This window comes from Aquila chrysaetos, chromosome 6 (assembly GCF_900496995.4).
Source record: "Aquila chrysaetos chrysaetos chromosome 6, bAquChr1.4, whole genome shotgun sequence".
In the NCBI taxonomy this organism is placed as follows: Eukaryota; Metazoa; Chordata; class Aves; order Accipitriformes; family Accipitridae; genus Aquila; species Aquila chrysaetos.
Genome location: NC_044009.1, coordinates 27,586,367 through 27,599,701, shown reverse-complemented (window position 1 = coordinate 27,599,701; position 13,335 = coordinate 27,586,367). Strand labels below are relative to the sequence as shown.

The window sequence follows — 13,335 nt, the reverse complement described above, 5'->3', positions numbered from 1 at the left end:
AGATGAAGAAACATGCCAATGGGACTCTGTTGTAACTTCTTCAACCTTTTTAAATCCTGAAAAGAAGCATGCCAACTTTTAATTTCTTACCCTACACTACAATAAATTTACTCTCTCATTCAAGATTTTTTTTCTAACTTGCAATTTAACTGCATGAATTATTCTAATTCATCATTTATAAAATCTGTTGCAAAAAGAAAAGAAAATATTTATGGTTAAATAATATCAAGGACAATATAAAACTTAAATAGCAAATTCTTCAGACAATATTTCTGCTCTAAAACTTTGGTCAATGTTTCATCAGTTTGTATGAATGTAAACTATTTCTTTTCAGCTGCCCAAGTACCTGGTACACACCTCTATTTAAGATGTTTTCCAACACTTTCAAAGTAATTATTTTATACAAAAAACTCTTACTAGATTCTCCTCACAGTCAAATCAAAGACTGTGTAAGCAAAGCGCTACCATTGGAAAAAAGGTTTCTACCATCTTTGGCGCATGACAGATTCTAATACTGGAGAGAATGAAAAGGTAGAGGTGCATGGAACATTGCAAAATTGTGAAGTAAGTTTTCCTGCTCATGACCTATATTTTGGAGACATAAATGTATGTTGTGGACTTCGTAAACGGTAGCAATTATTTGAGTTAAAAGACAACATGACAGACGACTCACATATAATCATCAGTGTATATTAAGATTAGTATTGGAACATGACCTAAACAAGACATCATCTTTAATTGCACACTGTACCTTCTAACTTCAAGGTAGCAGTGCTTGTCACTTGGCCTACAGAATTACTAGCCACAAAAGTATAGATTCCTTCATCCTCTGGATAAGCTTCAGCAATCTCCAGCTGGTAAGTGTCTTCAAACTGAGTCATTCTAAAAAACCGTGATGGCTTGATCTCTCTGTCTTTGCTGTACCAAGAGACTTTCAGATCTGCTCAAGCAACAGAAAGAAGTAAAAATGTGTAAGTTATGAAATTAGACTAGTAAGTAAACACTATTTTTATATTTATATCTGTCAGAAATCTTAATCTCAATTATCTTTTTTAAGTTTAAATGTGCCTTGTATTACTCTGGTAATGTATGATCACAGTGGAAAGTGGTCTACTTGTTGCTTTAAGTTTTGATCTCTGCATTTGAAATATTTGTATGGGATAACTGATTCTGGTGCTGCTATATTCCTGCGTAAAAATATTTTTTCCTTTTCCATCTTAATGTATAAATTTAAAAATATTTTGCTACTACTAAAATCAGAGAAAGTCTCATTTTTAAAAAAGGGATTCTGGTGCAATTGCCTGATTAAACAAGCTTTAAAATCACAAGGTTGAGCTGAACAGGTTAAAGAAATTAAAACGGAATATTCTTTTGCTAAGGACAGTACCCTGCCTCTTTTTGTTGCAAATATAAGTTTTACACCTCATATTTCTCAAGAAAGATCCTGTCTTTGTACCTTTGTAACATTCCTATATAAAATGTTGTGTTACTTGACTTGTATAGATTGTTGTAGACTTGGGAAAGGAGAGGACTGAAGCAGACTTTAACCTTGCCTCTCCGCCTGGCACTATATTACATCTTAAATCAAATGTTTTCACACAAATAGTGTGCTATTACTGTAATTCAGAAGAAAAAGACAGTGTTTTCAATAGCAAGCTGCATAGTGTGTACCATTAAACAACTGCATTTGCAATCATGTATTACCTAACCTTTTATAAAAGATTTTCACAACACAAGTGAGAGGTATTCAAATCCATTTGGATACAGTATTCAATAAAGGAAATTTTCAATAGGAAAAATTTCTTCACCAAAAGGGTTGTCAAGCATTGGAACAGGCTGCCCAGGGAAGTGGTTGAGTCACCAGCCCTGGAGGTATTGAAAAGACGTGTAGATGTGGTGCTTAGGGACATGGCTTAGTGGTGGACTTGGCAGAGTTAGGTTTATGGTTGGACTTGATGAACTTAAAGGTCTTTTCCAAATAAAAAATTCTATGATTCTATGAAAGGGGACCTAGATGAAAGGATCCCTATGCTCCGTGCTGTAAATGCAGCTTCCACATTCACATAAACACAGTTCTTGTAAAAAGAATTACACTAGCATGCTTTGCACAGAGGGCAAGCCAGTCTTTCCAACATACATTTTCTGAGTCTTAGTGCCACTTCTAAAGCAAAATCAGATTTGTTGTAAAGCTTTTTAAAAAAAATTTGAGTTTGAATTCAAGTGATGTAAATGCAAATTATATATTTGCATATATATGTATATTACTAATTTTATGTGGATTTTTACCCAGCTATCAGGATTGTTTTTAATTTTGGAGTTTTATTTATCTTTAAATAATTGTAAATTCTGTGAGATTGGAACTGGATCTTATTCTGCAGTTTACTGTGTGAATATTTTGTTACTAGTCATACTCAAGGCCATTTATTGAAGTGAAGAAAAGTAGCTTTATTTGGGTTTGTGTTAACTTGGAAAGAATTATTTTCATTGTAGAATGATAGTCTATGTAACTAAAACTAGCAAACTTATTTAATGAAAATCTACACTTAAAAAGACAATGAGCAAACACCTTTTTATGCTAGGAAAAAGAACGCAATGGCATTTTACTGTTTGCAGAGTGATACGAGTTACTTAGGAATATTAGGATAAACGTTGAGGCATAGTTTCAGTCTGTTTGTTTAGTTAATTGACATGACACTATGTGTCATCAGAAACTTTGTCATGTTCATTTAACATGATAATACTTTTCCACCATGATACTCCATGTTTTGAAACTCTGCATTTTACTCACTGACACAGTTTTCCAATATCAGTTAGCATTTGAAATGCTGAGAAGTTTCCAAAAACAAATTTTTTTGAAACAGACCTTCTTTTTAGAAATGCTTAATGTTCATGACAGTTTATAACTTTCATGCTTGATGTCATCTTTGACATACGACTTGCTTAACTGATAGTTGTCAGTGAGTAACACTTTGCTGTGTGCATATATCAAATAACTGTACTTCTAGGGAAAGACTGATCCCAGCACATACACTGTTGCATTTTTTCTGAGTTCAGGATGAAAAATTCTGAGAGATGAAAAGATGTACAGGATTTCATTAAACCCACCTGTCCCTGTAACTCTGCACTGAAAACAAGCAGACTGTCCCTCGGATGTAACAGCATCATGTAGTGGTATTATGACAGCCGGTGGATACACTGGTACTTCTAGCTCAGGAGAAACAACTTCTGGGACTAAAGGATAAGAAAAAGAAGTCATTTTTAAAGATGAAGATCACACACATGTGGACAATCTCATTTCACAGACTTTGTTATGAGCATGGGAAACTCACTTTCCACCGAAAGTGAAGCTGAAGTTGTAGCAACTCCGTAGTCATTTTTTGCTTCACAGGTGTACACCGCTGCATCTTCAGGGAAAGTTTCAATCAGCAGTAGAGTATATTCTTGGGCGTCATGAAGAAATTTGCACTTGAAACCTGGTGAAAGCTGTTGATCATCTTTGTACCAGGAAATTTTGGGCTGGGGTTTTCCTGATATCATAGCACAGAAGCGGGCAGGTTTGCCAGACTCCACAGTGGTTGGCTCTAGCTCCTGAATAATCCGGGGTGGCTCTGGAGCTACAAATTGGGTGGAGAAAGGGGAGGGGGGAAAGAAGGAGAGAGAGAAATCTCATTATTGATATTTATCAAGGCTTCAAAAATATTAGCCAGGAATTTTTTATTTTTTTTTAAATCTTACTATTCCCAATCTTGTGTGCCCATGAAAATCTACCCTTTTCCTTGACACAGGGGGAATGATCTAGCAGCAAGTGCCTTAGCATGATTAGCAGTGTTGGCGTAAGTGTTTTCTGGCAGAATGTGTCCAAGAATTGTTAGTTTGATCCCTCTGGCAAAGCATATTTGTCTGTATGAACAAATTAGTTTTATTTGGACTTGAAAATTTCCTGGTCTAAATAAATACAGTGGGGAAAAGAACTGCTATAGCATTTTCATCAGTTAGCCAGCTATTTCAGTAGAGCAAAAAACATCCACGTACATGAGGATTTTGGTAGTGTTCCAGACATAATAGTCTCTTTGGATCTTTTTTTTTTTTTTTACTTTCAGAGTTAGAATTCCAGAAAAACTATCTAGAAATCAGAAAAACACAGGGTAATAAATACAGTCAAAGTGGTGTTTGCAGGGACACATACCATTCACATAGAGAACAACAGAACTCCTATTCCGTCCTGCAACAAAAGTATATTCTCCAGCATCAGAGTAAGTGGTTTCAAAGATGCTCATTCGATGAACTCTCCGTTCCACCACATAACTGTATCTTTCCTCATACTGGAAGTTGATCTCAATACCATCCTTGTACCACTGTGGTTCAATATCATCTTCATTGACTTCAAATTCAATTTCAGCTCTTTGTCTCTCAATGACCTTTGAAGAAGTAGAATAAATATTAGAAATAGCATTTGTTTTTACAGATGGTCCCACATTCCAGTTTCCTAGAAGAAGGCCCTGACCTTATGATTACAGATTTTTCTGTTAGGACTCTTGCTGGTTAGGTATTGTTGCTCTTGCTTTGCATTATTCTTTGAGTGACAAAGTTATGAAATATTTATTCTTTTGTATAGGCCATACCTGAATATCTTTACGGACGCTTCTGATACGAATGTCACGACCTTCCACTATCAAATTGGCACTGGATGTGTTTCCACCTGCTACTACAGTGTACTGACCAGCATCAGACATTCTTGTGGAAGGAATGATGAGACGATGGACATATTTCTCTCTCTGAATTTTCATCCTAAGGACATCACAAAAGAAAATGAGCAAGTCATTTCCTGGGGGAAAATACATAACAAAAGCCAATATGGTGCAGAAACAATCATTTACCTGTCACCAATCTGGAGTTCTTGTCCGTCCTTCATCCACTGGACCTGAATGTCAGGTTCTGAAATTTCACATTCAAAAATAGCCCTCCTCTTCTCCACAACCTTGATGTCTTTAATATGCTTCCTAAATTCAATGTGACGAGCTAGGGCAGAAAAAAGTAGTATCAGTGCCATGATGCTGTTTAAGCCACCAGAAGTCACTAAATATACAAATCAAGAGGGCAAATACCTTCCACATATAAAGTGGCTGATGAAGCTGCTTTTCCAGCAACAAAAGTGTATTCTGCAGCATCACCAAAATGCACATTCCTTATGGAGAGGGAGTGTGTGAGCTTCTTTGTTCGTATCTGGCATTTATCAGTCGATTTTATTTCTACCCCATTCTTTAGCCATTTATAGGAGATACCTTCATAGTTAACAGTAACTTCAAATGTTATTGTATCTTTCTCTTCAGCATTGATGTCTTTTAGCATGGAGGTAATTAGGATGGCTAAAAGAAAAAAAATTGATATGGTTTGGGTTTTTTTGTTCAGTTTTGTTCAGTGTTATTTTAAACACATGTTAACTGGATAAGAGATGTTTAAAATTCTTTAAGACAGATTCTGATTTTTGGTAATTTTAAAAGGAAGGCGATGCGTCCACAATCAATACTACAATTAAATTTCCCCAAACTTGAGACATGAATCCAAATTCTGCCTCGTACGGTGACTTGGCATTTAGGCATGTTGGCCAAAAGAAGAATCCAGGATCTGACTTTCAAGTTCACAGCTTCTAGATGTCTTTTATAAATATAATTGAGGCTGTTTAGGGTTATTTGAACATACCTCTACAACAGTGCTGGTTTTGTCTGAATTGCACCAAGTGCATGTATTAACACAAACTCTATTACCAGTAACTGTAAAATATTCTGGTTTATTTCATTTTTACGTACGTTTTACAGTCAGAGTTGCACTGACTCTGTCATTTCCACAGACAAATGTGTATTCTGCAGAATCTTCACTGCTTGTGTTCATGATATTGAGCTGATGGAGTTTCCCCTGGACCACTATTTTGAACTTTTCACTCATTTCAATCTCCACACCATTTTTCAACCAGACAGCAGGCACATTGAAATGAGAAACTTCACATTGAAAAGAGGCGGTTTTGGTCTCAGGGATCTCAATATTTTTCATGGTCTTTGTGATGTGTATGGCTAAGAGGGGGGAAAAAAAGACAAAAGAAAAGAAAGATTTTTTAAAAGTCAGTATGTGTGGGAGACTGCAAAAAACCAAGGGTAACAGGCTATGAAGTGTCAGGTCAAGTTGTTCAGTATGAGTTGGTGTGGCAATTCATATAATTACTTTCTTACAAACTTACAATACTTACTTTCCACAAACAGTTTTGCTTTACACTCAATTTGCCCAACAAGAGCTGTGTATTCCCCAGCATCAGCAGGAGATATGTTATGCAGCATGAGCTTGTGAACTTTCCTTTGAGAGATCATCTTGTATTTATCACTTTGTTTAAGCTCAACATTTTTGTGGAACCATCGGACTGGTACAGTATCATGGGATACACTCAGTTCAAAGGAGACAACAGCATTTTCCAAAGCAGTCACGTCCTTTGGCTTTTTGATGATCTTGACAGCTTGAGGAAAAAAGTTAGCAAGATTCAGCAGTGTGTTTGCATTGAATTTCAAACCACACCTTAAAGCAAATATTCAAACCAGATTGACTTACTTTCCACATGAAGTCTGGCATTTGCTCCTATCTTTCCAAGCTTAAAGCTATAAACAGACTCATCAGTGACAACACAGTGTTTGATTTTCAGTGTGTGAACTGTTCCTTTCACTGAAATTTCATATTTGTCATTTGATTCAAGTTCAACACCATTTTTAATCCACAGTGCTCCTTTCACATCAGGGTGGGTCAGTTCTACACTGAAAACTGCCTCCTGTGTTTCTGTCACAGTCAAGTTCTTTAGTGTCTTCTTTATCTTAACAGCTAGGGAAAAAAAAGAAAAGGGAAAAAAAAACCTCACAAAAGAGACCAAAATTAAAAATTATAATAAATATAATAATCTTAATAAAACTGAATCATGGAGCTTCATTTTAAAATCTAGTATATATATATGTTGATTTATAGAGTTTCCACTGAAGTGGTGTGCTTGGAACACAAAAAGAAACATTTACTTGTAGCATCCATGAGAAACAGGGGTTTTTATTTGATATGTTTACTACACAACTAGCAAAGAGTGAATTTCTACCTGCTAGCCAGTACCTTGAGTAAAATGTGTTTTTATTAAAACACCATGCTAAGTTCCAAATACAGAGACTCCAAAATACAGTAAGTTTTCTACCTCAGAAAGCACATCATAATATAAAAATATTTCAAAAAAATGAAGCAAAATATGCTTGTATCTTAGGATCTGATCTAAGACACAGCGAGTGATGCTGGACTGAGTCTTAAAGACATCAGTTAGTTATAAAAAATACTGACCTTCAACCTTCAGTTTGGCAGATGTCTTTGAGCTTGCTATTTCATAGCTATATTCACCCATATCATCCAGTTTCGTGACAGGGATATTGAGCCTTCTCTTTACACCATCAGATTCAGCACGGTACTGATCTGTCATAGGTAATGGTCTCCCATTTTTTAGCCACTGGCCATCTGATTCAGGATTTGCCACCTCACATTCAAAAACAGCTGGCTGGGACTCAGCCACAGTCAGGTCAGTGAGAGGCTTTGAAATGGCACCACCTGTTGGGAAGCAAAAGCACAAGTTTTTGTTGTGTTGCTGTTCAACTTTCTCCCATACAGAAATGCAACCACGTGAAAAGTAGATGCTGGAATTCTTTGCCCTAATTTGCAGCATGCCCACAGAAATTCTGAGTTCCATGAAAAAATCAAGAATAGAATGTGACTTGAACATCACAAAAAGATGTTTCTTACTTCTATCCTAGTTATTCTCATTTATTATCTTTATTATCAGTGCAGGTATACTGAACATTCAAGACAAAAAACTTCTTTTTTACATTAAGTAAATCAAAAGCATACTACAGCATTCCATACTATGGCTCTGATTTAGCAAAACATATTAGCAATTACTTAAAAGCTTTGTTGAATTCAAATTATACCAATCACAAAAGATAAGGGGAAGAGCAAGGAGAACATAGAAAAAAAGATAAAGACAAAGAAAGTACAGAAACAGCACAATTGCCACAATTACAAAATACAGTGCATTGAGCATTGTTTTTAAATCACAGTGAAACAAAAATCTTGGTCTTTAACCCTACTAACCTGCTACTATAAGCTTTCCAGATGTTTTCTTCTCTCCAGCATAAAATACATATTCTCCTTCATCATCTTTCATCATCTTCACCACTGTCAGTCTATATATTTTGCCGCGTGCTTCAATTTTATATTTAGGACCAGCCTTTATCTCTTGGCCTTTGAAATGCCAAATAACATCAATCCCTGAATGGGAGAGCTCGACCTCAAAGGATACATTCTGTGTTTCAGTGCAGGTGATGTCATGAAGACCTCTAATAATCTGAATTTCTATAAAAAGAATACATTACAAATATATTAGTTGTTTCCACAGTTTTGTATTTAAAGAAATAATTTCACAAAGAACTGTACATCTTAAAGGAAACCTACTTTCAACTGTGACATTGCAACTTGTTTCAACTTTGCCAACCATTAGCTTATAATGTCCTTCATCTGATGCATGGGTTCTGGTAAGCACTAGCCTCTGTTTAGTGCCTTTACATACAGCTTGTACACGTTCATCAGGCTTTATCTGATGATCATTTAGGTACCATTTGGAGGAAGACACATCAGGTGCTGAAACTTTGCATTCGAGGATAGCTTTTGTTCCTTCAACTACGTGAACATCTTTTAGAGGCACCACTATTTCCACACCTGTCAAGTTACAAAAATTTTCATCATGAAAAAAAACTATGTCTTTAAGAAGTAATCCTAAAGGACCCCAAAATCAAACACACCTTCAAAATCATGATAACGACTTACTGTACACTGTGATCTGTCCAGTGGTTGACAGTCCGAGACCAGGAACACTGAAAGAGTAAGCTCCACTATCATTCTTTGTTGCATCTTCTATCAGCAACATGTGTGACTGTTTATCCAACACAATGTGAATACGATCACTTGATTGAATTTCATGACCATCTTTCATCCAGACACCTTCGACATTTTCTAGGGAGACTTTAACTTCAAGTTGTACAATATCTCCCTCACAGACTTTTTGATCAGTAAGTCCTTGAAGAATAACCATGGGACGAGCTGTGGAATGAAATGAAGTTAATTAATCCTCATAACAGATGAGCAGAATATTGAATATTAACGCAGTATGGGATATAGTGATATAGCTATAACATGTGCTATAATATAGAAAATCTGTAATATAGAGACAATATAAGTATTAGGAATGCTTACGCTTCATCTTCAGTTTGCAGTGAGTCCTTTTTCCGTCAACAACAAAACTATATTCTCCTTGATCATCTTTATTAACATCTTTAATAGTGAGGATTTGGCGACCACGGCGGGATGCAATCACATATTTATGATTAGAAGTGAGTTCAGCATCGCCATGATACCATTTCCCCTCCACGTCTTCTGGTGAAACCTCGCATTCAAGTTCACCTGAGAAAGATTCTGGTACTTCAACATCCTCAAGTTCTTTAATAAACTCAACCACAGCACCTACAGGCAAAAATAAGTACATTCAATAATAAGCTTGATTAGATACCCCTGATGAAAACATTTGTTATTAAATGAGCCTAAGGAAATGAATATATATACAGTGTAAGTATTTTACATAAATAGATCTCCAAACTTTCGTACTGGATTCCAAGAATATGAAAGCAGCTTGAATATTTCTTAGTGCTTTAGACATCAGTTTAAATTGTTTAATTTCTTCCTGAAGCTGATTTGACTTTAATCTGCATGGTACTGAGCTGTGTGCTGCTTACCTTCGACAGTAAGCTTTGCAGTAGTTTTTATGGATTCGTCTTCTACCAGTGCACAGCTGTAGTCATCAGCATCAGACATTTCAATTGCTAGTACAGAAAGAAAATGAGCCTTTCTGTCTGAGTGCATCCTGTATTTGTCTCCAGAATGAATCTCAACTCCATCCTTAAACCATTTCACTTTGACAAAGGGTTCTGATGTCTCACATTCAAATGTTGCCATGGAGTCTCTTTCTTTAGCAACAATATCTTGTAACTTCTGGGTGAAGCTGATTAACTGCTTGGCTGCAACACAATATGCAGTGAATCAATAGTGCACTGACCGTATAGACTTAACACGCTATGATGAGCAGTAGAATAAAAGTAAGAGAATTTAAATTACCTTGTACTAACAGGAAAGCATGGCTAGAAGTTTCACCAGCTATATTGACTGCTTTCACCATGATGCTGGCAGAATCATCAGAAGTCACGTCTCTGATGACTAATTCGCAAACATTATCTTCAGGCCAGTACCAATACACACGATCAGTCCTTTCAATTTGCACACCGTTTTTGAACCACTGACACTCAGGGTCTGGTTTTCCCACCACTCTCACACGGAAGTGTGCATCTGTCCCCTGGGGTACAGTCTGGCTTTGAATTCGTTCAAATATCTTGGGAGCCTCCATGCTTGGACTAAGCTCAACCTTCTCTGGTTTGAATGTTGGAATGGTGATTTTGCCTTCAGGAGGAAGTGCTTTCTTCTCTTCCTCTGGGATCTCTTTGGTCCAGTGAAGAAGTTCTTCTTTTGTCTTTTTTAACATTTCTTCATATGATTCATCTTTTTTGCGAGACTTAAGTTCCACAGCAGTGATGGCTTCATAATAGCCCTCTTCCGTCCTACGCTTGAATTTACTACGCAGCTCTTCAGATTCCTCTGAAAGCTTCTCATGAGTGATTCTTTCAGCCCTTTTCAATTTCACCACTTCTTTGGTTGTTGCCTCTGCAGGTTTGTCTACCTTCTGTACCTCAAAGAGGAGTTTTCCCGGCTCTGTCACTACAGGCTCATGTTTGGGTTCAGGAGCACGACGAAGAACAGATCTGAAGTCTTCCCTCTGCTGGATCTCAAGTCTCACCTTATGTTCAATAAAGCCTTCTGGATTCTCTGCAGTGACTTTCACCTCTCCTGTGTCATATGATTTGCAGTCCACAATATCCAGGTAGTAGATTCCATCGTAACGGAGTCTAAACCTTTTGCTCTTACGGATGAGCTGTCCATTGAGGTACCAGTTGACCTTGGGCAAAGGATAACCAGTCACACGGCAGCGGAATCGTGCTGTTTCACCTTCCAGGACTCTTGCAGGTTCAGGAACCAAAACAATTTCTGGTTTTTGTTTTTCCTTTTGGTCCATTGCAACTGCAGGAAGAGCACCCTCATGGGCCATTCTTTCTAACTCTTCAATTCGCTGCAGTCCCCTTCTGCCTTCTGGCAACTGGGATTCTTCCACAAGGCTTTTCTCATCCTTTACAATCAGAGTAGCAGATGTGTGGTCTGTACCATATTTGTTAGTTGCCCTGCAAGTGATCACTCCGCTATCTCTGGAATAGGCTACTCCATAGTCCAGGCTACAGTACCCAAACTCATTGATCATGCGGAGCCTGTTAGCTGCTTCTAAGGGTTTGCCGTCATGCAACCACTCCACCACCATGGTTGGGTCACCAATTGGTGTAAGCCTGCATTCAAAGTGTGCTGGTCCAAATTGCTTGAGCCTTAAAGATGTGAGCTTCTTCTTAAAAAATGGTTTCTGTTGCTTTTCTTTGTCATAGAGATCTCCTTCCTCCCATTGCTCTTGACCATAACGCAAATGGAGAGGCTCTAACTCTGGTGCTGCAATCTCCTTGGCTCTGTAAGTTCCTTTTGGAATGATTAATCTCCTTTCTGGTTCAGGTTCTGCATGTTCAACTTCAACATTTACTTTGCACCGAGTAGTGTCCCGCCCAGCTTTATTGATAGCAGTAGCAGTATACCATGCAGCATCTTGCCTGGCAGTCGATTCGATTTTAAGGGCAGCTGCCCCTTTGGTTCCCTCAATCCTGAAATATTAAAACATTTTTTTAAAACTTTTTTCGCACTTCTTTGTCATTCATTTTTGCCCTTCTCCAAAATTAGGTCAAAACCTCCAAAGGCAAATCTCTGGAGGAATTAGACATGTTGTTTATGTTTATTCGTGTTTATGACTGCAGTGCCTAAGAATCAAAAAGATAAGGATAACAAAACCCAGTCTTGAATTCAATGGCAGTTTTGCCTGCAGAGGACTTCAAAATCAGAGACAGATAAAGGTTCTCTAAATCTCTGTTGTAAAAGCATTGGCTTTGCAGAATAAAAAATACACAGATACACAATCTGGAAAAAAATGGGGTGAGTCCTACACGATATTTTGTATCTCTTAGCCTTGCTGCAATGCAAAAGCTGTTACTAGCTTCAGTAGCCATTGGAGTAAGCGCTTAGTGAATCCCTTCTATGGAAGCAAGGGTATTCAGCACACTGTAGGAGGCACTTTGCGGGGTGGTGATTATTACCTCCTTTACTATTTAAACAAAATAAAAATGCTTACTTTATTTTGGGGTATTTATGAGGTACAATGATGTCACTGTTCTTCAGCCATACGATGTCAGGATTAGGGTTACCAGTAGCTTTCACTGCCATCTCCAGTCTAGAACCCTCCTTTACGCTAACATTTTTCAGCCTTTCCACAAAGTGTGGTCTGACTAGGTCTTCCTTAGCTGAAAGAGAAAGGGTAAGTTATCACAAGAGGAAATTACCTGACCATGGTTTTTAATAAGAAACACTTCTCAGACTCCTAAAAATAGCATGCACAGTAGGTACCTTCCACAGTCAGTGTCATTGAGACTGAAGCTTTGCCCGCCCTATTCTGAGCAATTACAGCCCATTCTCCAGAGTCATCAGGCATAGCAGGAACAATGATCAATGACTGGGTGCCGTCTTCTTTAATCACTATTTTATGGGTGTAGTCATTAATCACTTGTTGACCTGCAGATACACATGAAAAAAAAAAGTTGCACTCAAAACAGTGTCTTAACAAGATTTAAAATGCAGGTAAGATTGGTTTTTAAGATTATTTGTTGATGAAAATGAGGCTGATGTACCATTATGGAACCAGTATGTCTCTGGCATAGGTCTGCCAACAACTTTTAAGTCAAATCTTGCTGTCTGCCCCTGTGAACATTTAAATGATGTAGGTTTCAGCACAAAAACTGGCTTATATAGTCTCTCTAGTTGTCCTTCATCAGTTTCTTCTAATCTGCGGGCAGGAGAACGAGAAGGAGAACTGCGGGCAGGAGACCGGCTTGGAGAGCGCGGAGAAATAGACCTGGAAGGAAAAGATAAGACAGGTGTGTATGACAACACCATATAGCAGTGGGCTGACCTGATAAACAGAGTTCAACTTTTGCCTTTAGCATAATCTATTTTAAAGAGGTTAACCAATTT

General features: G+C 37.5%; 1 protein-coding gene across 1 annotated transcript in view; it reads right to left on the bottom strand.

The window, feature by feature from the left end:
- TTN (titin) overlaps positions 1–13,335 on the bottom strand; it is a 244,973-nt gene that overhangs the window by 208,636 nt on the left and 23,002 nt on the right. The window contains exons 24-43 of the mRNA XM_030019102.1: positions 12,993–13,216; positions 12,712–12,876; positions 12,440–12,608; positions 10,228–11,918; positions 9,849–10,130; positions 9,313–9,579; positions 8,887–9,159; positions 8,515–8,778; positions 8,155–8,415; positions 7,354–7,614; positions 6,595–6,858; positions 6,242–6,502; positions 5,808–6,068; positions 5,106–5,366; positions 4,878–5,019; positions 4,623–4,788; positions 4,187–4,418; positions 3,330–3,614; positions 3,106–3,231; positions 752–940 (exon numbers count right to left, since the gene is read on the bottom strand). Of these exons, the coding sequence (XP_029874962.1) occupies positions 752–940; positions 3,106–3,231; positions 3,330–3,614; positions 4,187–4,418; positions 4,623–4,788; positions 4,878–5,019; positions 5,106–5,366; positions 5,808–6,068; positions 6,242–6,502; positions 6,595–6,858; positions 7,354–7,614; positions 8,155–8,415; positions 8,515–8,778; positions 8,887–9,159; positions 9,313–9,579; positions 9,849–10,130; positions 10,228–11,918; positions 12,440–12,608; positions 12,712–12,876; positions 12,993–13,216 (6,044 nt within the window). The remainder of the gene's footprint in view (positions 1–751; positions 941–3,105; positions 3,232–3,329; positions 3,615–4,186; positions 4,419–4,622; positions 4,789–4,877; positions 5,020–5,105; positions 5,367–5,807; positions 6,069–6,241; positions 6,503–6,594; positions 6,859–7,353; positions 7,615–8,154; positions 8,416–8,514; positions 8,779–8,886; positions 9,160–9,312; positions 9,580–9,848; positions 10,131–10,227; positions 11,919–12,439; positions 12,609–12,711; positions 12,877–12,992; positions 13,217–13,335) is intronic.